The 25,992-nt window shown below is 38.7% G+C and overlaps 1 protein-coding gene across 1 annotated transcript in view; it reads right to left on the bottom strand.

The window, feature by feature from the left end:
* Window positions 1-25,992, bottom strand: part of lrp5 (low density lipoprotein receptor-related protein 5) — a 43,473-nt gene that overhangs the window by 10,601 nt on the left and 6,880 nt on the right. Inside the window, 12 exon segments of the mRNA XM_032546886.1 lie at window positions 218-371; window positions 475-691; window positions 10,422-10,593; window positions 10,873-10,961; window positions 11,073-11,291; window positions 11,399-11,487; window positions 13,892-14,023; window positions 14,732-14,928; window positions 20,007-20,135; window positions 20,666-20,734; window positions 22,379-22,595; window positions 23,968-24,168. Of these exon segments, the coding sequence (XP_032402777.1) occupies window positions 218-371; window positions 475-691; window positions 10,422-10,593; window positions 10,873-10,961; window positions 11,073-11,291; window positions 11,399-11,487; window positions 13,892-14,023; window positions 14,732-14,928; window positions 20,007-20,135; window positions 20,666-20,734; window positions 22,379-22,595; window positions 23,968-24,168 (1,885 nt within the window).

Here is a 25,992-nt window from a genome sequence, read left to right as displayed (position 1 = left end):
ACAGTAAATTTGAATATGCGATCGAGTCATGCCCATTTGTCAGATTAAAAGTGTCTTTTGAATATAATAATTTCAAAGCAGGATGTTAAACATCCCATTTATTAAACCCATAATTCCATATAACTAAATAGTTTTTTTTATTGGTTTGATGTAATATTCTAATTTATTGAATGTAGTCTGGGATCAATTAGACCAATAGTTTGCCGTTTTGTCCTACCTATTGGTAAACAGCAGGAAGGCCTCCGGCACCACGCAGGTCCGGAGGTCTGAGAGGAGCTCCAGCCCCATGGGACAAGCACAGCGGACTGCCTGCTCACACCAAAAACACAGATGGCTGCACCCACCATTATTCTCTGCACAGTCGTTTGTACCTGAGCAGAGCAAAAACACAAGCGTTCATGTACGCTCAGTTTATCATTTTCTTTTGTATTTTTACTCACTCTTCAAAAATCTCCCAAAATCTGCAAATCCTACCGTGGGTCTCTGTGACTTTGGTAGCTTTTAACCCCATTAAATCTGGCAGCTGATCAATGATGATCTCTCGCACGGCGGTGGCCTTGTGGATCCTCTCAATGCTGCGGCTCTGCCAGTCGGTCCAGTAGATGTATTCACCCAGCAGACTAAAGCCAAAGATATGAGGCAGCTTGTCCTCCAGCAGGGTCTGCCTGTTACTGCCGTCCACATTGATCACCTGAGGTAGAGACAGAAGAAGACTGTAGCATAGTTTCTACATGCAGGTTCAGACAGAAGCCATAGACCCTACGCCACACTGCCAGTGGAGTCCTTAAACTGAAATACAAGTCACTATCATGTCACTGCTACTATTACAATATGCTTACTGATATGTTACAGTGTGCAAGTTGGTGAAGCATGACTTCAGTAAGTTTAAAAGGATGTTTGGATCAAATTACAGACAGACATTTGTATTGCTGAGGAGACACACCAACAGGTGAAGCAGGTACAAGAACACACATTATCCATTCACTGCCTATACGGGCATATCACTGCAGGGTCAAGAGGTGAGACCAGAGCCCATCTCCAAGGTTACTGAACCCCAGCATGTAAATTCCATGCAGAATGACCCCGCACGCGTCAAACCCAAGACCCGACTGAGGACTGAGGATTCAGAAATCACAGAACGCTTCACAGCAGCTACAGACTAAGTTCACCAGCAACTTGGTGGAAATGTGCAGCTTTAACACATTTGAAATGAACCAGGCTGATACACACTTCCATGAAGGCCTGTAGTAGCAGAGAGAAAGAGAAAACTAACATCTGGAAAGCAATGGGCTGAGTCAGACCCATTAACGGTTGGTAAAACCCTTACTTCTTACATTCCAAGTCACAAGTAAAACTAATCAACAAAGAATCTCCATCATTAAGAAGTTTAAAAATTAAGAAGTGAGGAGGAGTGTCTCCTCTTCAGCATCCAATGGAGTGCTTCTTCACCAGATGGTGTTAGGAGTTCAGGAGGGTTAGTTCCCACCAAGACTGCCCATCCAGCATCATACTATTTTGAGTGCAAACACACCAAAAAATAGATTCTTGTTTTCTTTTCTTGATTAGACATCATATTTGATTCTATTTTTTCCTTGCTGTAGAGATCATTCTATTGCACATTTTAATTAATTTTTGAGTTCTGCTAACCGGTAAACATTGAAGGTTACACAGTATGGTTGAAAACCTTTCATTCTAACTGACTCTATTCTGATGGTCAGGTTAAGAAATAGAACCGTATTCCATCTTAGAGTCTGAAGGATTAAGATAATGTGCTTTTATTGAGACAGCAGTTCATCGTTTATTCATCTCCAGTTTATTTGTATAGCACATTTCAGTCATCATCAAAACCATCGAGCAAATATACATCAAATATATTGATCAATGTTCTGATTATTATGAAGCAAAGGCAACTCTAAGCAGTTTAAAGTAGACTCTGATTAATAACAGCTGCAACATTGATTAGTATATTTGACGATGATTATTTTTGATGATTTTGATTATGGTATTTGATCAAATGTAATGTTTACTATTGTTTCATAACTGGTTGCTGTACTCTATTTTTATGGTGCAAAGCACTTTGAAGTGTCCTGTTGCTTGAATCAAATGGCTGAATCCCCAGTGAAGTCTAGTTCTCCAGAGTTTTTCTAATTTGTTTAATTTAATTTCTTAATTTTTATTTGTTTTCTAATTTGTTTTTTCTAATTAGTTTTTCATTATTTGTCTCAGGTGTGTTGAAGCTGCAGGACACCAGCCTTGTAGGCCTGGAGCTGAAGACCCCTGCTCTGGGGAGGGCTTGTAAATCCCTCCTGACATACTGAATTTTCAAGCTTTTGTACAGCGTGGCTGTGTCTCAGTATTTTTGTGTGCTGGACAAAGTCTAACAGAAATCTGAACTGTCTGAGATGTGGATAAGGTGCTGTTTTGTAAGATTCTTGCTGCAGATCCTGTGATTTATTTACTCTAGCTAAAAATTAACAAGTCTGCATGTCTGAAATCTCCACAAACAGCAGTAAATCTGTCATGATAAACCATTTAGAACTCACTGGTGGCATCAAAGAGTCGCCTGAGCTTCCAAGGCGTTAGCACTGGGAGGAATTTACAGCCACCCCCAGAAAGGCTACAGATCCTCCTGGGTTCTCATGACTGATATCTTACAAATGTATTTTTCATTAGCTATGAACAATATTATTGAACAAAAACAATATACAAACATAATCTGTTATGTTGATTTTTTTTCTGAGCTGTTTTTTTTTTTTGCCTGCTGTTTGCCTCTAACCAGTCAGCTGATTCAGAGAAATCACTGGAGAGTTTTCAGTTAAAACCAAAACACTGCAGTCTCTCACTTCATGCTGACTGTGTGATTGCAGCCATAAATAATTCATGTCATCTTCTCAGAAACATACACTGGCAAGCAATAGCTGTGGTATGTCGGCCTGGGTGGTTTAGATTTAACCATGTCCGAATCTTTTGCACTTTCCCGTTACCTTGCACAATACTTGGTGTGCATGCTCTCTAGGTTAACGGCCTGCCCACTCAGCACTTCTCTCTTAACGGTTTCCGTCATAACACAGAGCTCTACTGTACAGTCTTCTACGCATTTTATTGAGTAGCACTTTAAATTCAAAATAACATTTAATTAATTGAAATTTAACAGTAGTAACACAAAATGTTGTGTTTTTATGACTTATGTAGCAATATTGGACTTTAAGAGAGTGGTGGTGTAGTGGTAGATCTTTTGGAGTTAGGCAACAGCTTGAGACATTGTGTACTTTAAGCATAGCTGCTTCTATCAAGCAGTTATGCATGATAGAAGGTGACAGAATTGTGCCACAAATACTGTAAATAATTGGCTGAGAAATGTTCTTTTATCTTTTAATGTAGCTGAAAAGTGATAAAATCATCATGTAACATTTTAGCCGCCCCAACTGCAAAACAAGCAAAATGCAAACTATGTCACTTCTTGAACAGAAATACCACACAACTCCAGAAAATCTGCTTTTCAGGAGTTGTGTGGCATTTGATTCCATTAAGAACCGAAGATATGTGTGAAAACACAGCCTGTCTCAATAAAAAGTGGTAAAAGAACTGGAAATGCTCTGGTAAAAAAAAATTTCTCACACTTTCCCACAACCGGTCTTTCATTTTATGTAGTCATCAAGTATTGACTTTGACATTCACAACATCACATGGTTCTGCTTCTTCAAGAATAACCTCTAAACTAAGAAATGCGCCCTAATGGAGTTAATGTTGTGATAGGCAGCTGTGGACCCGGCTTTATGTTTAGTGAATGCTCATTTAAATATCCATTCACAGGCTATGAGTGAGCAAACAGAAAAAAACAACAGTCACTTTGATGGACCTCTGAACCAAAGGGGTTCTTGACCCTTCCACAAAAAATCCATTCATTTATCTATTGGACAAAATTAGACATGGCCATCTCAGTTAAAAGATGGGAGAGGGACTCTCTTTTTATTTCCTCTCCTCATTCTTTCTCTGTTCTGGCTTTTTTCAGGGAGAATTAGGCGCTGGCAGGGTAATTTTCACTCCCCCCCTTTCTGATTCAATTTTGGGAGATAGAATGCTTCGTTTCTTGATGGACACGAGGGAAAGTACAAAATGGCAGAGAAAATAGGCAAAGAGAAAAGTAACAAAGGTCTCATCAGACACGCAGAGAGATGTCAGCTCATCACAGAACACTTCACATTAGGTAGCACATGGAGATTATCTGATGCACACAATAAAACAACAAGAATCCAAAGAAAAACAGATCCTACAGAGCCCAGAACCGTTAACCCCATAACACCACTTCATTTTTAGTACAAGTATCTCTCAGATTTTTAACTCCTTACCAGAGTTATTTTCCTTTAAAGTCTGCTGTATGAAGGAATTATGTAGCGAAATATAGCATACATATGAATATTTCTGTTTATGATGATCTTATTGATGCAAGAGGCAAAAAAAGTTAGAAAAATTCAACAAAATTTAAAAATGTTTTAAAAATGTGTTTTATTAAATGCATCCAATAGATTGTTCAGTTTTTAAAATGGTAAACTCTCAGAAAATGATTTACTGTGTCAAGCTTTAAAGGGTTAAACCAAGCACCAGTCAGACATTCATTAAAAGGCTTCCAACTGAGCTGTGTGTATGTGTGTGTGTGAACCAGGTTTTTATATCCTTGTGGGGACCCATTTCTCTCTACATTGTGAGGTTGTGTGTAGGGGTGTGTGGGCGTGTGCGTGTGTGTGTGCAATAAGCCTACTTTTACTCAGCCGTTCTTATTCCCATTCTAGGTGCACAGAGATCACAATTAATGTTTGTATTTTCTGTGACATGCTAACATAGTAAATACCTCATGGAAAAATAAGTCATTACAGTAGAGAGTGAAAAAGGCAGAGCCACTTTCACTAAGTGACACATCTGTTTATCTAGAATTTATAGACATATATACTCTTCTAATGTATGCTAATAATTTTTTGTGAGGCAAAAGTAGAATAATCATTGAAGATTTTTTCTTACATGAAATACTTGAACAGTTTAGTTAATGCAAGTGGGAAGTATGGATCCTGTGGAAGGAGAGGAAATTCCACAGTACACACCACCCTCTTTCCACCTCATAGACAAACACACATCTACACACTGAATGGCCTTAACCATATGGCTCAGTGGTGTGGCTGAATAGAGCTACACATTCTCAATTTGCATAACCACAACAAAGCTGGTGCTTCACATGCATCTGGGTGAGTGTGTGAACACACAAAGAAAGCAACACATTGGGCAAACAACCTACACACACAATCTCATTTTAAAAGAACGGTGCCTGTTCCAGAAGTTTATGACAAGGAGGTGGAGGGGGAGTGGGAGTTTCACTTTTAAAGAGAGGGGCCAGGGTGGGGAGGGGGGCAATGAGAGAAGCAGACAAAGTTAGAGCATTCCAGGCTTTATTATTCACTCCCCTCACTTTCAGAGCCAAACATGTTGAATGCTGTTCAATTTTCTTCTTGCTTGTGCATTCACACAAACACATGCATGAACACACACACATCAGAGAACAAAACACAGAGTAGCAAGTTTCTGAAACTTTATCTCAGCCACACAACCAGGACACAACCGTACCCTGACCTTTGTCCTTTAAGACGTGACACAACAAAAACAAAACACATGAAAACGTTTACATTTTTGGGGTGTTTTCTTTTGTCCCTATCAGCCAGTCTAAGGCTTTCCAATTTAAATTTTCTTTAAATTTAAATCAGTTCTTGTCATGGCACGATCTGTTCCGGAAGCAAGATCAATGCCATCAGATCCAAGATATACTTCCAGATTATTCTTAAAACGTACATCCACAAGGGTAGCCTATTTATTTATATTAATTAAAATACTACTTGTTTTTAGAGGACCTATTTTCATAGACAATGTTATAATTCTTTTAATGAATAATGTCTCCGATCTCATACTATGATATAGATGGAGTGTGTACACCATGTAGGCTCTAAGCAGCCTGAAATCCATAGACTCATACAATCAGTGTTTCAACAGCATTGCAAAGGACGTCCAAACTCTTCAAGTGAATAACCAGGTTCTAATGACTGGCACAGTAAGTACATGTGGTAACATCCACATCTTAGTTTGCAGATAAAAACTACATTAGTTAATTTTGCTAGTTCAAAAGTAAATACTAAAGTAAATGTCACTGATATTTGTCTTAGTATTACTCAGAGGTGGGTAGAGTACTCAAAAACTGTAATCAAGTAACAGTTGTAATGTACTGATATTGTTTATAAGTTAGATGGGAATGAGGCGAGAGATGTTTCTAATAGGACAACACCTTTTGCAGTTTTCTGGCAGATCACTGATTACTCTTCTTTAAAAAGCCTGACCTGCGGATTTCGATGTTGATGGATACCAATTTTTTTTATCTGAAATGTCGTTAAATAAAGCACGAAAGTCATGGAGTTGGTAACAGTGGGATGATTGTTGTTAACTAAAAACATGCAGACATGACCTGGTGGGTGAGTCTGTGTGCTCTTGTCCTGATTACACCCAGTGCTTTACTCCCTCCGCTCATCCCCACACTTGGTCACAGCCCTCAGTGTCTCTTGACACCACCCACTTTGGTGGAATTTAAAATAAAATTGTTTGTGTTCAGGGTTACGCGTTTACATCAGTTTTAGTTACACTTAAAAGGTGTACACATACAGTACAAAACAACAAGGGTAAGTTGCTCAAAAGTTATCGATTTCAGCTGAGAGGCTTTGATCCATGACTTTTGTGTTCTGATCAGGATATCTAATTTTTAAATATCTGGCGTTATTGATATTTCTTGAACCAGGGTGTTTTTATTTAAACTGACACAATTTACACCCATACCATGTTTTTTAATATTTATTTATTTAAAACCCTTCACTATCAGGAGGATTCCAGTGTCCTCAAGGACGTATTGAAGTGTTTTAAGGATGACTGTTAAAGGGTTAAGATTGATCACTAAATAATAAGCCTCAGAACTGTCCTTTCACACTCATGTCAACACTATAACATTTTGGGAGAATAGCAGCAAAGATCTTGCTACACTCCTACAATGAATTGTAAGATTTGTTCCAGATTTTAAAATGTTTTTTAACATAAACTAGTATTTATGAACTCCAGATACTCGCTCTGCTGTATTTTAGTACCCTGGCCATTACGTTCTGGTGCAATTCCGCTTGAAAAAAAGTTCTCACTTCCAGCACAGTCTGGATTTTCTCCCCTTGACTTGGATTCTCTTCAGTCGATTTCCTACCAGGCCAGTCAGCAAACAGAAGAAGAATTTGTGTACAATGACGTTGTTTTTCTGCGTTGATTAAGAATGTAGTCTGCTTGTAGTTCTAGCAATGGCAGTGGAGGACTCAACAAAATATTGAACTAACATTAACAGCTGCCTTGTTTGGATCAGCACTTCTCTCTTTGCAGTGTAGGACAGTTCCTGTAAGCTTCTTAGCGTTGAACTGGCATGCTACATAGTATGTCACGCCAACATCACGTTAGAAATTCGGTAAAATTTAAAACCTCAACACAGCCCACGCCTCCAGGAAGTAATTGTTTTTCAATAGGAAGTGAAAGTTTTATTAAACCACCAGAATCCTTCTTCAGCAGGACTGTAAACAAATCACACCTTGGGGTTTTAGTGCATAAACCTTAACAAAAATCAGAGAAACCCATAAACACCCACAAAAGTCAAAGAGTGAAAATATCGTCACCTTTATCAGCTATTTCATTTCAGCAAGATAAAAACAGGGTTAAAATGTGGGAAAAATGGCTTTGAAGTGGCTCCTTTCACCCTGACAGAGGATGGGAGGAAGGGTGAGACGGAGCAGCCGCCCCTTTTCAATTGGTAAGCATTCAGCCAGAAACTTGGCTATTCACTGTTTTGTTGCACTCTTCTCCCTTCCTCTCTCTGCTGCTATGCAAGTAGCAAACATTAACACAAGCAAACATTGAGAATTATGGTCACAGAGTTACAGGGACACCACAGCCAAAGTCTGGGTAAATGAGAGAAAATGCAGGGGGGAAAAAAACCGCTCCAACAGGAACAGGAGTAAAGCGAAAAACAAATAGACAAACGAAGTGTAAAACATGTTGTAAAAGAAGAGAAGATGTAGTGATGTTGGCAGAATGAAGGAGAACAGAGATCACTTGCTCAAAGGGATCTAGAAGCTTTGGAGCAGGAGGGGGAGGGCACTATAAAAAACTCCCCAAACCCCACCTCAATTTATTGTTCTCTATTTTCCAAACCCCTTTCCCTATAGTTAACAATCCCACTAACATCTGGCTTTTAGTGCTGTGGGAAAGTTTTCAGTTGGCATTTAGTCCTGCATCAATCAGCCCTGCTATATCTGCAGGTATTTGGCTACTGCTAACGTTGTGCCATAGCAAACAGCGCATTTTCTTCACAATTATCCAACTGTTAACTCAACACACACAAAGAGACATAAATAGCTTACACATTTGTTACCAACATTGCTGGGATTCAAATTTCAAATAAGGCATGGTATTACTTCAAATTTGCACCTACTAAAAATACTTTTCAAAACACATCAACTTAAGTGGCAAAATAATCAGTTTGACACTGTCATCCCACCATGTGTCAGAATTTTATTTCTGCTTAACACCTCAGTGTGTGTTATCAAGATCAGATTGAGAAAGAGTTGAAAGTGATGAGAAACGGTTCAAACTTAAACTCAAATTGTTTAGTAAATGCTCGTACATTTTCTGCAAAAACAGAGAAATGTCTTCTCTCTCTGTGGCTCAAAGAACAAGATGACATAATTCTGTTCTTGCAGCAATGCTTTGGGAGTTCTTGTAACTTATCCTTGACACATTTTCTGGCCAGCACTGTCTTCTTGTGCAGTGTCTGACAAATACTGTGATTAGAAATAATTTTTAAATGGATATGTTTACCACTAATAAATCAGTTATAAATGGGTTTCTATGGCTGAAAACCATAAAAATGTGCATACCGCTCCAATGGTATAAGCCCTTTAATGTCAGAGAAAGTGCAGGAGTAGAAATAGTTGGCAGTGAATTCTCAGAAAAAAGAAAGTGCAAATGATTCACTGGAATGTACATTTCAGACTATGCAGTAACATTCAAAACTTTTTAAAACTGTAAACATTGGTTACTTGTCGGCTTAAATTGTTTATTCCTTTTCAAAAAGGCATATAACTTTTTAACATTTCAGTGCAAAAATTCCAAAATTGCATTGCTCATATTCTAGCTAATCAGAAGAGATGAAAAGTGCAGACATTTTTTCACTCACAGTAAACCCAAGGACTGTGCAAGCTTCGTCATGTGTCCTGGTCTGTTCTTGCTGACTACTGTTGCTTTATTTGCCTCTGCTGCGTTTTTTCTGTTCACTCTCACAAACTTCTCCACCTCTGTCAGCTCTGCACACCAGCGTGCCTGTGTAGGCTACTTCTTCTACTGTGTTCAACAGGTTGTTTTTGTTCAGCCATGAATAAAGAAACTGGCACAGAAAAATTCTCCTGCCTCTCATCCCGCCTATCTCTCGTGAACTTTCTCAGTTCCTGTGGAATATTTCTGGAGCATTTTAGTCGTTTCTACTTTTTGTCCTGGGATTCTCTGAAAGGCTCTGCATTGGTTTAGTGCTTTCTAAGAAATCAGTTAAATAAAAACATTTGTATTTATCTGACTCATGTTGAGAGAGTGATGACATTCTCTAGAGCACAGGTGTCAAACTCCAGTCCTAGAGGGCCACTCCCCTGCAACTTTTAGATGTGTTTCTGCTGCACCACACCTGAATAGAATAATTAGGTCATTAGCAAGACTCTGGAGAACTGATCTATACAAGGAGGAGGTAATTAAGCCATTTCATTCCAGTGTTTTGTACCTGTGGCACATCTAAAAACTGCAGGACACCGGACCTTGAGGAATGGAGTTTGACACCTGTGCTCTAGAGTGATGTTCGCATTTCATGGGTATGTGGCAAATTTCATAAGCACTTTTCTGGAATCTCACTGACCAGTCAGAGCACCTCAACACTACAAGGCTTTCACAGATCAGTGGTCAGTGTAAACTTCAATGCCTGGCCGAGGACATTTACCAGGGACAGCTGGATTTGATCTTGAATCTTCCCAAGTGCCAGACAATTACTTTTCTCAGTTCAGCCACAGTACTCGGTTCCTGGTCGCTGTGGTACACTAATATACTCAACGCCTGCTGTGAAGGGTATTTGTAATTTTGAATGTGCAGTAGGCTGACAGCAGTAAATCACTGCAGTTTATCTGAGTCACTCGGCTGTTTTGCCATTTCCTCTCATTCCGTTGGAGTTAATGACAATCAAGTTGAAATTCAGCTTTCTTTCCTCTTGTGCTACATATATTTCTTGACCAGCTAAGCAACTGAAAGAGGCTACATGCTGATGGACTTACCTCTATCTTGTCAGTTTTAGCATCTCCCCAGTAAAGCTTCCCTGCTGTGTAGTCTATGGCTAATCCATTGGGCCAGCCAAGAGAGCTGTTGAGCAGAACCACCCGAGCTGTTCCATCCAGGTTTGCTCTCTCAATCTTAGGATGCTGACCCCAATCTGTCCAGTACATAAAACTGAAAAAGAAGAGTCAATGTGAGAAGACAGACATCAGTTAAAGATATCAGCAAACATGCAAACAAGAAACCCATGTTTTTTATTTTACTGACTTATTTTTGTCATTAATCTTGTTAGTGTATTTTAAATCTGCTTCAAAAGGCAATGAATGGCATTTTTTGCAGGAACTTTTAGTGTTAGGATAAGGAATTATTTGGAAAGGGATCAAATCAAAGCTGTTTTACTTAAATAAAGATAGAGAGAACCAGCTGTGACAAATTCAGACAAACAACACCTACCCATTAACAGGATCCACAACAATGGCTCTGGGTTCCTCCAGGTCCTCCGAAATCAAAATTTTTCGTGATGTTCCATTTAGTCTGGTAACCTAAAACAGCATACAGCAATAATAAAAAGAAGTGCAATGACATGTTTACTGTCACATGAAGTGTCATCTCTGTCTAGTTGTAAAGAACAGAGATAAGAAATAGTTCTGTACCTCAATCCGATCAGTGCCGGTGTCAGTCCAGTAAAGGTTTCTGGCCACCCAGTCAACAGCAATGCCATCTGGGTGGTTGATGTCCATGGTAACCAGTATCATGGCATTGCTGCCATCAATGTAAGATCGTCGTATGGCCCGAACCTCATCATCTGTCCAGTAGACAAAACCTTCAACTGGGTCATAGTCTATAGCTATAGCATGTCGAATGTCATGAACCTGCATGAGAAGAGTGATAAAAACCTCAGAGCCTCATTCTTATAACAAAGTCCAACAGTTTTGTTGGTGTGTGGTGTGTGTGTGCGTGTGTAAGTGAGTGTATTCACCTGTAGCACTATGTCAGTGAAATCTGGCAGATCAAGTGAGATTCTCCTCAGGTCTGTCCTTCTAGCCAGCAGCAAAACCTGCTCTGCACCTGATCAAGATACAATCCATCTTCATGTTGAGGACCATCAATGTGTAACCAGCTCATTCAGTTCAAACAGTCACCCCTACATTTGCTTTTTATTTATTTTGATAGTTTGTTAACAAGTTCAACCTTTATATGGGCAATAGGTCCTAATTAATAACAGTAACAATAATAATACAACATAAAATGTAGAAAGTCTTTTTTGAAATGCATTTTAGAAAGGAGACCTCTGGAGGCAAGTTTGAATTTATTGTGGATTTCAGATTCTGTCAAAACACCCTGTTACTTCAAACAGCACCTTGATCACATGCTGTTTGCAGTTGTCACTTACCCTGTAAAGCTTACACAGTTTTATATTCTTCTGTTCAAATCACTGAAAATCAATAATTTGCAACAAAACTTTATGTCTGTGTCTTCAAAACATTAAATAGCTCTGAGCCACAGCATACACAGCATTCCTGCAAATTAAAGGGTTTTTCTTGTTCTGACTGGCCTTTCATAACTAATTAAATGTAGGCCAACAAGATCCCAATCACATTCCACACAGAGAGGTGAACGATTCGGCCTAAATGAGGAAAACCAGCCAGGAAATATCAAGGGAGACGGTGACTAGAGGAGGAAAAGCTTCTGCACTTCAGCCCTCATCTTCGCTTCACTTCCTTTTAAGACCCTTCAAGACCACTGACTAAGAGTCAAATAAACACGCACGCACACACGCACACACGCTCCGTCTCTGCTGCCAGAACACTAACAAACACTTCAATTTAACCAGCCAAGCAAAACAAATTAGAGGCACATACGCAACAGACGTTCGCCCAAACTGCAGGCTTACACAATAAAGCATTGTTGTTTTTATTGTCAACAGTGGCCAGGCGATTGGTTGGCATGCTTCATTCAGATTTATTGCCTAGCCTCAGAGACACACACACACACAAACCTTTACTCAGTATTTACTTTTTGCATAATAAGGCTCCATTGTTTTAACATCGTGGGAATCAATATGGCAGCTGGTCAGTTAGAGATTCCATGTGTCTTCTGAGATGTCTCTGTACAGATTTTCAGGATGATGGTCCCGGTGCCGCATCACACTCCAACACCAAAGACACCTCTAAGGTCAGCGATACCACACACTTACACACCGATTATTTCAGTCATCTCCACCTACGGCTAAAATCAATTTGATTCCTTCAAAGAAGAATAATCTTGTTCCCAGAGCTTTTCAGCTACTTCATTATAAAGTTCATATGTTAAAATAAGTTTGGGAGCCAGATGACACAAACACACACACTCTTTTAGAGCTTTAGAAGTGGCAGCAACTATAAACATAGTCTGCATAGACAATCCTTCAGTCATTTTCTTTTCTAAAAATGAAAACATTATAATATGCAAGAGCAGCTGCATTGGGTGTTAGACCATGCTAACATACACTTAAAATCACAGAAAAATATTAAACCAGTGCAAAAAAGCTGGCAAAAGCCAGGTGGCATATACTGAGCAATGACATCATCGGCATGCTTATTTCTGGATGACACCATGATATACACTGGATGCGAACTTGAAATAATGTTTAATTTTTTATCCTTAACTTGCAAATAATTTTTATTCAGGGAAAAGAGCTACAGAACTGCACAGAAACAACCCATCATCAGCGATGGCCTTCAGGAAGCAGCTCCTGTTCAAATGCCACTTTATCCCCGCAGGAGTTACAGCAGGAGAACCTTCTGTGCTCCCAAACAAGCCTAACTGTGTTTCTATCCAGCAGTCCAGAGTTAGAGCAGCACTGTGCTCAGGTCTCTCCCACATCGGATCGGATGAGCCTCAGCCAAACACGTCACCCAGGACCGAGGCAGAATCAGTATCACTGTAAAGGACTAAAATCTCACAGATTGTTGGATAAACCATTAGTTATGCAATCAAATGAACTAGAAATGAACAGGGCCCTCCAAACGCTCTGAGAACACTCCCTCCCAACTCATCTCTGCTGAACTATCCTCATTGTTGATCATCCTCCGACCCCTTCTTCATACTCCTTCAGTCTTTATCATCCCTCACTGTGGAACTACTACAGAGTCCATAAGCCATTTAGATCTTATCAACATCATTTTATCCATTCTTCCCCGTTCCTCATTTTCTTTTCCTGAATGTTTTAGGAAACACAGATCTAATAAGTGGAATGTTTTAGTCAAACTGCCCTTTTGAAGATTTATCTGATTACTATCGTGGCATATAAATACTTTTTGCTCTTGTAATCCCATCATGTTTTTTAAGCTTAGTGCATTCATTGCCTCTGCCATATCTGTAGCAGCCACTTTTTTAAATGCAGTAAAACCAAGCTCTAAAATAACAAAGTTACTACTGAAGTGAGTGGACTTGCAGTTTAGGTTTGTACTAATGGACATCAGACACATACCTGGCTTGCATGTTTTTCCATCTGCTTTAAGCTGGACTCCCGTCGGACAGGCGCAGCTGTAGAAAGGCTGGAGCGGAGAGAGCAGGCAGAGGTGACTGCAGCCTCCGTTATTGTTGCTGCACGGAGTCTGAACTGAAATAATACAAAAGAAAACACAGAAATTAACGACTAAGAAAGATTAGGCTTGATATGAACTAGGGTGCAATATGGTTTTCTTTTTTTTAATGTGAATAGTCATTTATACTGTAGATAAATGATGAACTTCTGTTGTTTTTTGTTAAAAATCTGGAAAACTTAGATTTAATCAGAATTTCAATACATAATTTATGTCCAAAGAAAAATCTAATAATCCAGACCAATGGTCACGGCTACTCCTGAATCCCAATTAGTGCCAAAAAACTGAATGTCAGAATAGTTTCTGAGGAGGAGGCTCTTGACACACTAAAAGTAAAAAGCAGGGAGGTTTCTGGTTTGGTTTTAAAAAGAGTGTTTAACTTTACTTAAAAATAACAGAGACATTCTCCGGCCTGACTTTGTACAAAATTGAAATATAAACATTAATTTTGTGTTAGAAAAGCTGCTTCACTCCTCAGTCCTATACTGCAAACAACCAGACCAACCACAACAGCTGTCTTTTCTTCCTAATCACAGCAGGAGACTGACCCAAACACAAAATAACAGCTCATCTATCATCTCTAATCATTAGCATAAGTTAGGATCAATAGCAACATTTCTCATTTAGAAAATAATTAATCAAGTACTTAATATGTTCAAACACTATTACTCGAGTCAGTGTTTAACGATATTGATCGTTAAACATAGGTATTACATTCCACTTACTGTAAGGCTGTCGATAAGGCTCCAGAACCTGGATGTCCATTGGAGAATAAATCCCACCGAGGATCTCTCTGGTTTTGTCTCCACTGTGTTTGTTACAGGCATGGATGGAGCGAGTCTGCCAGTCAGTCCAGTATAACGTCTCCTTAGACAATGTTAGTGCAAAAGGATGAGTCAGGGTGCCCTCCACCACTGCTTCTCTGTAAGATGAAAAAAAATGAATAACTACTTGACAACAACAGAAATTTTTGTGGTGGAATCTACCTAAACTACTTAGAAATATGGAAACATTTCCTTAATTTGGAGAATAAAAATCTCTACAGATGTTAGGATTCTGAGTCGTTTTGTGGATTGTTTATGTTGTTTTCCTTAGTTTTTTCTATTAGTTCTGCCTTGTTTCTATTTTTACTTCAGCGTCTTAGTGACTCTAGCTATGTTTATTTCTTGTGTCTAGTCCTTTTCTTAGTTAATCAAATTTTTATTATGTTTCTTATGTCTAGTTATTTTGTTAGATTCATTTCCTAGTCCCCAGTGTATTCTCTATCAACCCCATGTGTCACCTCCTCTTCCTCTCTCTCTCTCCTCAGCTTGCCTTCTCCTCTCTCCCCTCACACCTGCAACCTGTTAGCTCATTAGCCCAGGTCTTTTCTCCAGCATTCAACCTCCCAGTACTTAAGCACCTCATTCTCAGTCACTCCTTGCTACTCTTCTTCTTGCTCTACACCCGTTATTTTTCCTGTCTGTTCCCTGCCCTCTCTTCCATACCCCCCCCCCCCCCCCCCCCCCCCCCCCGATTTATGGTTTGTGTACTTATCAGGCTTGATTTTTTTTTTTCTTATAAGCTTTTGTTCTTAGTTTTATTTAATTTTTTTTATTTTCAACACTATCTGACATCTCAAGTCTGCTGTATTTGATATTTATGAAACCTTTACTTTACGGAAACAAAACAATAGGGATTGTTTGTATTTCTAAAATGTTATCTTGTCTCCTTGATGAGAGCCAATATCAGTGATTGCTTCATTCATAAGCTTAATTCATCATCACAACCCTTGTAATAACAGACGTTTTCACACTTCTTGATGGTGGGTGATGAACCTGGCTAATAGTTAGCTAATACAAGCAGAAAGGTGCTCTGTTTAACCACACAGTCTCATAAATAATGATGGTGTTGAATCTCTGGCATATATATTAGATATAAATAATGCTTGGATGGATAAAGATCAAATATTATATCACAGTACATAAAACACTAGAACTGAAAGTAGGTATATTTCACTTTTAGAATAACTGTGTAGTGAAAATAATAATGGAATAACATTACAAGTGGATTTATGTTTCCCTCTCAGTAGAACTAAAAGTGCATCATTAATGAGAAAGTACACAAAGGTAGAAAAAAGTAACAAGTAGATAAACAGGCAAGTAAAAGCTATGCAAAATCAACTATGCAACATCACTGTGAAAAATGTTTTGTTGCTACACAGAAAATGCTGATGCTGCCATAAAGGCTGGAAAGCCCAGATTTGAGCAACACGATTTTCTGTAACCAGAACTTGCTATTGCTCACTAATAGTATAAACAGTGGTTGTGGAACTACTGCTGTGCCTCTAAAGGAACAGAGGCTAACTTGGTCAGACAGCTCCAATATATTGGTTTGGACTCAAAACACCTCCACCACATTCCAACATAATTTACAGGCAGAAATCAGTTCCACAGAACAGATGCTTTATGCCTGACTCTGCAGTATAAACACATTAAAGACTTCAAAAAAGGAATCAAAGCTTTAAGTGCAGGAGATTTTTTGCCGTTATGTATTCCTTTTTACTGACAGCAGATATCACATAAAAGGCGAAAACAGACATGGTGAATGATTTATGCCAAGCAGATAACAAAGGTTCCAGGCTAGATATGGAAATCTTACCTGATCGCAACAGATCAAAGCAAGCCTAAATTTTCACTGTTTTCATTTTCTTATTTGAAAACTGATGACCTCAGCAAAATTATGTGCTTTGATATGCTGTGGCATCATTGATCTTATTAATTTGGTGAAGAGAGATAGAGAAATATGTCAAGATTTAGAAAAACAGATGTGAACGATGCACTGGAGAAAGGAAACTAAATCCAGAGATGAGTGTGTGGAGCTGTGTTGGTTTTAACTGAGGCCTTCATTCCACAGCTCTGTTTGTCTTGGACTTTTCTTTATTTTTCTTTAAATCTGTCAGTATAGCTATTCTGTTTCTTACTCCATTACCATTATTATTTTTTTTTTTTTTTTAAAGCAGCTCACAGAGGAATATTAAATATGGGTTTTCTAGAATTTAAGGTTTTAAACCATAAAAACTGTGTATCTTGAAATTCATCTTTTAAACCAAATGCACAAGTTAACTTTGCCCTGCATGTTGAGATAACACCATGTGAAAACCTTCAGTACACAGTGTACTATACAGAAGACTATAATGTTGTCCCATATTACAACAGCTTCAAACATGAGTAATGCAAGAGTAGTTCACTGGTGAAAGCAGCCATAATTTAGAATGAATCTTCCCTGGCTTGATTGTATTAGAATGAACTTGTATGAACTACTGTAAATTAACCAAATGGAATCGTATTACAAGTGCAGCAAAAGCTCCATATGCAAACTCAATCTGGAGAAATAGGTCTTTTGCATCTTGAATATTTCTATGTGAAAACAAGTTTGTCCAATGAAAATAAAGGGAATTGAAATAATCCACACCAACCTTCCACCCAAACAACAACTGTACCAAATGTAGTCCATAAATTGACAATAATTTAGTCATTCATTTTATATAAAACATGACTACAGGCATTGTTTGTTGAAATATTAATAGAAAATGAAATGATAAATTCAATGTACGCAGGTTTTATAAGACACCTACTTGTTTGACATGACTGGAATAAGTGCTAGGTGTATAAAGATATTTTTTAAGTAGAAACCACTTCCAGAGTAGAGGGTCTGATGTGGTGGTGATGTACACTATATTGCCAAAAGTATTTGCTCATCTGCCTTGACTCACATATGAGTTTAAATGACATCCCCTTCTTGATCCACAGGGTTCAATATGACGTTGGTCCACCCTTTGCTGCTAGAACAGCTTCAACTCTTCTGTGAAGGCTGTCCACAAGGTTTAGGAGTGTTGATGGGGATCTTTACCATTCTACCAGAAGCGCATAGTGAGGCCACATACTGATGTTGTACGAGAAGGCCTGGCTCTCACTCTCTGTTCTAATTCACCCCAAAGATGTTCCATCAGGTTGAGGTCAGGACTCTTTGCAGGCCAGTCAAGTTTATCCACACCAGACTCTCCATCCATGTCTATTTATGTGCTCTGGTGCACAGTCATGTTGTAAGAGGAAGGGGCCAGCTCCAAACTGTTCCCACAAAGTTGGGAGCATGGAATTGTTCAAAATGTCTTGGTATGCTGAACTTTCACTAGAACTAAGGGGCCTGAATAACAACCCCACACCATAATCCCCCCATCCACCAAACTTTACACTTGGTACAATGCAGTCAGACAAGTACCGTTGTCCTGGCAACCACCAAATCCAGACTCGTCCATCAGATTGTCAGATGAAGAAGTGCGATTAGTCACTCCAACGAATGCCTCCACTGCTCTAGAGTCTAGAGTGCTTTACACCACTGCATCCAACGCTTTCCAATGCACTTGATGATGTTTGACTAGGATGCACCTGCTCCACCAAGGAAACCCATTACATGAAGCTCTCTGAACACTGTTCAGAGAGCTGTGTTCAGAGATCTGAAGGTCACATGAAGTTTGGAGGTCTGTAGTGATTGAATCTGCAGAGAGTTGCCGACTTCTTCGCACTATGTGCTTCAGCATTCGCTGACCTCGCTCCGTTAGGTTACGTGGCCTACCACTTCATGGTTGAGTTGCTCTCTTTCCCAAACACTTCCATTTTCTTATAATAAGGCTAACATTTGACTGTGGAATATTTAGGAGAGAGGACATTTCATGACTGTGAACAACTGGATTTGTTGCACAGGTGGCATCCAATCACAGTTCCACACTGGAATTCAGTGAGCTCCTGAGAGCGAACCACTCTTTGACAAATGTTTATAAAAACAGTCTGCATGCCTAGGTGCTTCATTTTATACACATGTGGCCATGGAAGTGATTGGAACACCTGATTTTGATCATTTGGATGGGTGAGCAAATACTTTTGCAATGTAGTGTATATTTTGTGGAATCAGCCCTCTACGGGGTTTATTGATATGCCTCGGCTGTGAGGGATATCACCAACTCCACTTGGGATTATTGGCTAGCTGTGACTTAGCTTGTCTTTGAAGGTTTAAGATGTAATTGTTTTATGAAAAAGACTAGTGAAGTGCATCGGAGCTCCATATCTGTGCTACACTAAGGGGCTGCTTCCACTTTAATCTGATAGAACTGCATTTATTTATCTCTGGTTGAACATCTAATCTACGTCAATTGATCAAAACTGACTTAAATTATTTTACACGAAACACAGATTCATTAAAACACTAATTTATATCATTAAAACTTTTATTCTATTTATGAAAACACAAAAGGGCAAATTTTAAATGTTTTCTTGCCTTTAGGACCACCCTCAAATTGGATTATTCTAAGGTATCCAAATTCATGAAATATATAGATATATACAGCCTTCAGTATGGGAAAGTCAACCCTGTACTAGATGATACATTAATTACACATTATTTAAAACGCATTTTGTGATTTTAAAAAATGTTTTCTATATTTATGTCAATGAAACAGAATTCTTACGTTTCCCAAAATCTTATAAAATGTTGGTTTCTTCTAATAATTATGAACCAAATATCATCTTGTCTTATGAGCTATTCCCATGTCCCAATTAGCTACTGTTCTAAATAGATACTGGAATCTCTAAGGGATCTGACTAAGTACTGCATACATTGGTGAAAAGAATTTCTCAAACATGCATGAACGAGTCAAAGCAACACTCTGGGTATGTTTATGACAAGACAAAGACATCATAGACGATATAGTAGATATAGTATTCCATTTTGATATAGATATATTTAATATAGATATAGTATTCACTGATTAGGAGTTTGAAAAATTTATAGATCAAGTCAAATCAGTTCAGTCATTAATAAACAAAAAAACACTGACAATTTTATCTTTAAACACTCACCCCACTCATTTGTATGTTAAGATATCTGGTTATAATTCAGATATCTGAATTTTAACTATTATTGAGACTTTCATTTTCATCCAGCCTTATGTTACATAAAGCGTACCGTACAGATCCATCCAGGTTGGCTCTGTGAATGAAGCTGAGCTTGGCATCAGCCCAGTACAACTTCTCCTCCACCAGGTCTATGGTGAGACCATTGGGCCAGTGTATGTTCTTATTCACTATGACTTTCCTGTTATGAGACAGCAGAGCACAAGTAAAGTTAGTGTCCTTAGCTTATTTTCATACATTTGTGGAGTATATTTGTATGTAAATGCATTTTGTTTGCCTTTTAGCCTGGTCATTTACACATCATTTTTATCTTAGTGATGTGATGTCCAACAATCTAGCTTCAGTTTGGTAAATTGCCCCGGTGCAAGCATCTTATTTACATGCATGAGTTATTTACATGTATGTGTTCTCTAGCTTGTTCTACAGTCAATAGTCTGGATCTGTCAGGACTCAGACTGATCAGCATGAGAGTACAGGACCACAATGAGAGGAGCCAGTGGCCATTTTTGATATGGGCAACATGCGCCCCCTCCACCGCTGTTGACAACTTCTTGGAGGGGAGGGGGGCGAGTGCTGGAAAGGGGGTTCACCCAGGGCACCAAACAGGCTAGGACCGCCTCCCAGAGGAGTGCAGAAAGAGATCTTGTACATTTAAGTTTCAACCCCAGCATGTAGGCCCAGATCTGCCTGTTATTCTACACTTTGTAGTACCTGCTGCTGCCATCCATGCCAGCGCGTTCTATCCGAGGCTCCTCTCCCCAGTCTGTCCAATACATGTATCTGGAAGAAAACAGTTTAATAACATGGTAATATACAGTTGCATAATGACGTCCACCATACCTTTATTTTATACCCGCAACTGCTTTTCTTTAAGTGTTAACTAATAAAATGTTTTAATTGTCTCTGATTGAAAATCAGAGATAATAGCGATGTGTGAAATCTCAGCATTTACTCTGCCATTCTCCAAGAGGGGTGGGGCGCTCTGCCCTGCCAACAGGATAGCCCACCCTCCCTCAAGGAGATCACGGCATGTAATAATTGTGTTAATACATGATACGTGTTCACAGTTATTGATATTAATGATATTAACTGTGAACTCCTCTACTTTTAGCTCTCTTGTGAAACACCAAACATTACAAACGCTGGCTAAACACATGCGCTCTATATGCTGTCACCAATGCTGGAACATGAGCTCACACGAAGGTGACACACGCTCTGAGCAGCAAACAGAGAGAGTATAAAAAAACATGTCACACAAAGTTGTAAAATCAGGCAATGATATCTAGGTTTTTTAAACACACCAAATCTTGTTTTGATAGCAGGATTTGCATTCCTGGGAATAGCAGCAGAAAGAATTCTCCTCCTGGTAAATGTGGCAAAAGTACAAGTTTATAAAATAACCCAAATGCTTCATGCCCTGACCCTGACCCTTACACAAAGCAAAAATCACTGAAAAAATGTTTTCACATTTCCTATCAACTTAATGTCTTTTAATACAAAAATACAGTGAACCGCCTCAGAGCATCGACCACCGGGCTTAACAAGTTTTCTGGGGGACACCCTGAATGATGGATAGATAATAATATGTTATCTATTGATAGAAGTTGAATGAAGAACATTTTCAAGATTTTTTTCCCCTAAAATATTGGAATAGGAATATTCCGAGCAGTATGTAGACATATTCAAAACATGTTCATGTTCTTTTTCAATAAAATACCAAATCCCTGAGAAAGGCACTGCATCTTATTACATTTTGACAAAAAATAACCGAGTCACCATAAACAGAGTCACTGGAAAACTTCCTCCATAAAACAGAAACTGTATAATATCATATACAGTCCCACAAAAAAGGGTTCTGAAAAAGGTTTCTGATCAAACAGCTACTGACACCTTCTGACACTGCACACAGCAGCCTCTAGTACAGGGGTGGGCAACTCCAGGCCTCGAGGGCCGGTCTCCTGCAACTTTTAGATGCATCTCTACTTCAACACACCTGAGTCAAATAATGAGGTCATTAGCAGGACTCTGGACAAAACCTGACTGCACTGGGAGGTGATTAGCTGTTGAATTCAAGTGTTTTGAACCAGGGAGACATTTAATAGTTGCAGGACACCGGCCCTCGAGGACCAGGATTGCCCACCCCTGCTCTAGTAGTATGCGTGTGCATTGCTTTATGGGGTTTAAAATAGTACATAGTATGCACCTGTATATTGTTTTATCAAGTCCAGAGGACTCCAAAGCACTTTACACTACATTCAGTCAGTGGGGCCCTCTGACCACCAGCATCAGGCAAAACGGATGAAGTGTCTTAGCCAAAAACAACAACAGACGCAGATGGAGTAGGTATTCAAACCAGCAACCCACATTTTGAGGGACAAACACCTACCACCTCCACCACCTAGCCATTGTGATTTACTTGATTACCTTTGTCCAGGATTAAGGGCAATAGCCCTGGGTTGGTCCAAGTCCATCCAAACTAGGACTTTCCTGGAGGTGCCGTCCAGGTTGGCGACTTCAATCCGATTGGTCTCTGAGTCTGTCCAGTAGAGCTTCTTCCCCAGCCAGTCACAGGCTAACCCATCAGGACTGTTCAGCCCAGACACAACCACTGCTTGACCAGTTCCCAAAGCCTCCTTAAGAGCTGCAAGAACAACACACTCTTAGGGGTAATATTACCAGGAGATAATACATTTCCAGTTAAATCAAAGACATGTAGCCCACAGAACAGGAAGTACAAGTTACTGGGGCTCAATTTTCAACTTGAACTGTGAGCAGCAGATCAGACACTTTCACATCTGATTTCTTTCTTCCAAGTCAGGGAATCAACACCAACAGGTAGAAACTGTTGGCACTAGATGTTATCTGTTTATTTGTCAGGTGTTAAAAATGATGCCAATAATAATTACTAATTCAATTTTCTGTGGGTCTGCTTCTATGTGACATACATGTAAAAGTTCCTTATCTGAAGCACAAACCAGAGCTTAAACATCCAGATAGTATGAAATCTGTTCATTTTGTCTGATCTGTAATAGGAAGCAAAGGAAAACCCACAAATATTGATGGTAGTGTAAATTATCATTAGTAATTTGTGATTTACAATGGATCCTGTTCCATTCTGTATTGAACTCCGACTGAATACAAATGAAGATTGGTTTAATATTATATAGTCATGAAAAAAAAAACTAACTAAATAAATATGCATTACCTCCTTAAGAAATGTCCGCCTATTAATGTCTAATTTTGTTTTATTTTGCATTAGTATTACTTCCTGTCAAAAATAAAATGTTGGATATGTTAAAAAAAAAGTACTTTAAACCTAAATCTTTGAATGAATAATTTTGGATCAAACTCTCCTGGTTTAAAAAACAGATATGCTTTCATTTAGCAGCTTATCAGGTATACAGAAATTAGTAAATTAACCCTTACTTTAATTTACTCTTATTGCAAAATAAATAACAGTAAAAACTATTACAGATCAACACAATCTTTTTTGAACAAATCTATCACTGAACAGTCTGGAGGCACATTACACATTTATATTAAATGTTGACATGTGAGCACAAGTTTAACTTATTCTTGTCTGGAAGTAAGAAATACTGTTATACTGTTCTAATCAGTTCTTGAAAGTTGTACATCTCATTAATTTGAGTTTATCAAGAATGATGAATTATTATCCAGGTAAACACTGGGAACCCATCCCAACGTTTCAGCTGGGCCTGGTTTGGAAAATGTCTCTGCTTAGTAACTAGAAGCTTTTTATAGATGCAGTTCTTTCAGAACAAGAAGAGAAGTATCAGACTCTAGCAAACAAAAATGTGAAAATGACAGTTTTTTATTAGAAAAGTCAAAATGAACCAAAATGAAATGAGAAGGTTATGGTTTTAGAAAATAATGCATCTCAAATGGGCAAAGAACACTGTGACACCTGTTATCCTGCTCCAAGGCTTCAGAGAGAATGTGCTTACATGAGAACATTTTGTCTGAACCGGTAAAAAAACAACCCAGTGCCTTACGGTTGAACGACTGATTCCAGTGGGTTTGTTTGATGGCCTCCTCACTGACGTCAGTCCAAAAGATCAGGCTCTCATCAAACAGGAAGTCCACTGCGGCTGCATCTTCAAGTTCACTGACAACAATGGCTGACTCGCCCCGCACACCATCACCATCAACCAATCTCACATCTCTTCGGTTGGCAAAGAGAAGGAGGGGGGAGCCTGAAAAGGACAAAATTATTATGAGTTCACAGCACTGATGGGGTTTTCTACATCAGGTCAGCTAAGAGACAAAATGTTCAAAAATGTTGTATGAAGTGGCTGCTAAGTGTACGCAGGGTTTTTACTTAATCTTAGATTTTATCCAGACTCTCCTTTGAATTTCAGCTTTATTTTCCATTACTGGTCAACTGCTAGACATGACTAACTCAGTGTCATTGTGCCTAAACCTAGAAAATGAAAAGACTGGAACTGAGTTAACAATGTGATGAATTGTAATTGTAATCAGTTTCTGCAATATCACAATTGTAAAGAACAGCTTGGATCTGATATTTACTGTAGTAGGATATCTTATACTGTATTAAGTGCTTTACAAACTCTATCTGCCAACAATACATATCTGGCTTGCTGGTCAATGCAATATTCAAGTAATTTTGCAATTACACATTTCCTGATATTGTGCAACCCAAGAAATGACAAAAGTGCTTTAAACCGGCTTTTAAAATATACTAAGAATATACTGTAAATGTTACCCTTTAGGTTACATTATTCAAAGTCCTTTTAACGAAATGGTTACTGTTTGAAAGATGAAAAAGCACACCATCCCCCACACATTTATCTTTTTTGTGTGTGTGTGTATGTATCAGCAGGTTTATTCAAACAAGACTATGAGGCTGTTTAGGAAACATTTTGGTGATAAATGTGATGGTGTAGAAATGAAAGGAGAACCTCTCACTCTCATTACGGTGACGCTGTAGAATGTGACATGGGAAGGAACGAGGGGATGTCTGTGAGGCAGCTGACCTGAGCAGACAGCCAGACTAACTAACCAGCTTCATATACTACCAGGGTTATTCTATAATCAACTACAATGTATTATAAACTGCACATTAACTCACAAAATGTAGTGTCTGTTTATTTTATGTTTTTGGTTAAGTCTTTGTGTCAAAATCAAACTAATCATCTATTACAAAGTTTGATAATGTTAGAATAACTGTTATAATAAATACTTATAAAAATATGTGTACCCTGTGCCACTAAATAGAGATGATTTTACTCGAGGCTGCCACACTACGAGTCTCATAGCAGCCCTTTCTAAGATTGGAATACAACTGAAGTTATTCTTGGTTAAGTCGTTCTCTCAGACTTTTCTGCTTTACCGCCATACTCTACCAAGTTCCCATAGAAGAATACAACAAGATTTTACTGAACAAATTCTGTGGTATTACATCATTAAACTTTTCAGTTGATCGTTCAAGGATCAAAGGTCAAAGGGTGAAGTAGATAATTAATGCACACAAACTACTAAAACATAGCTCCAACACACCAAATAACCTGAAATGATTTAGGAAGGCAAAATAATAGCTGCTAATTAACAAACAAAAATGTGTCTCCAATTTTATCACTTTCATTTCCTACTACTCTCTAATTTACATTATTTGCTTTTATTTCAACTGTTAGCTTTTGGTTTTCTCTCAGTTTTTCTCTCTGTAGAAGCTACACCTGGTCTAGTGTTCAGATTGGATGTGATTCATTCTTGCAGGAGGTCATCAGCTGAGATGATGCTGCTGCCAACTAAATGTTCTCCCTCTTCAGCAAATCACTTTTTACTTTCTTGAACATCAAAAATGATGACGGTCAGTTGTGGCAGGTGGCTGATCCGTGGTCTGGTTCTCCTGGAGGTTTCTTCCTGCTAAAGAGATTTTCCTCTCCTCTGTCGCTACATGTATGCTCAGCATGAGGGATTGCTGTAAAGTCAACAATAAAATGCAAGTGATTGCTTGTCCAGGAGGAGGAAATCCTGGAAGTCAATGACTCTGTGCTGGG

This window comes from Xiphophorus hellerii, chromosome 2, assembly GCF_003331165.1.
Source record: "Xiphophorus hellerii strain 12219 chromosome 2, Xiphophorus_hellerii-4.1, whole genome shotgun sequence".
Classification (NCBI taxonomy): domain Eukaryota; kingdom Metazoa; phylum Chordata; class Actinopteri; order Cyprinodontiformes; family Poeciliidae; genus Xiphophorus; species Xiphophorus hellerii.
The sequence above is the reverse complement of the archived record's forward strand: the minus strand, read 5'-3'. Positions and strand labels throughout refer to the sequence as shown.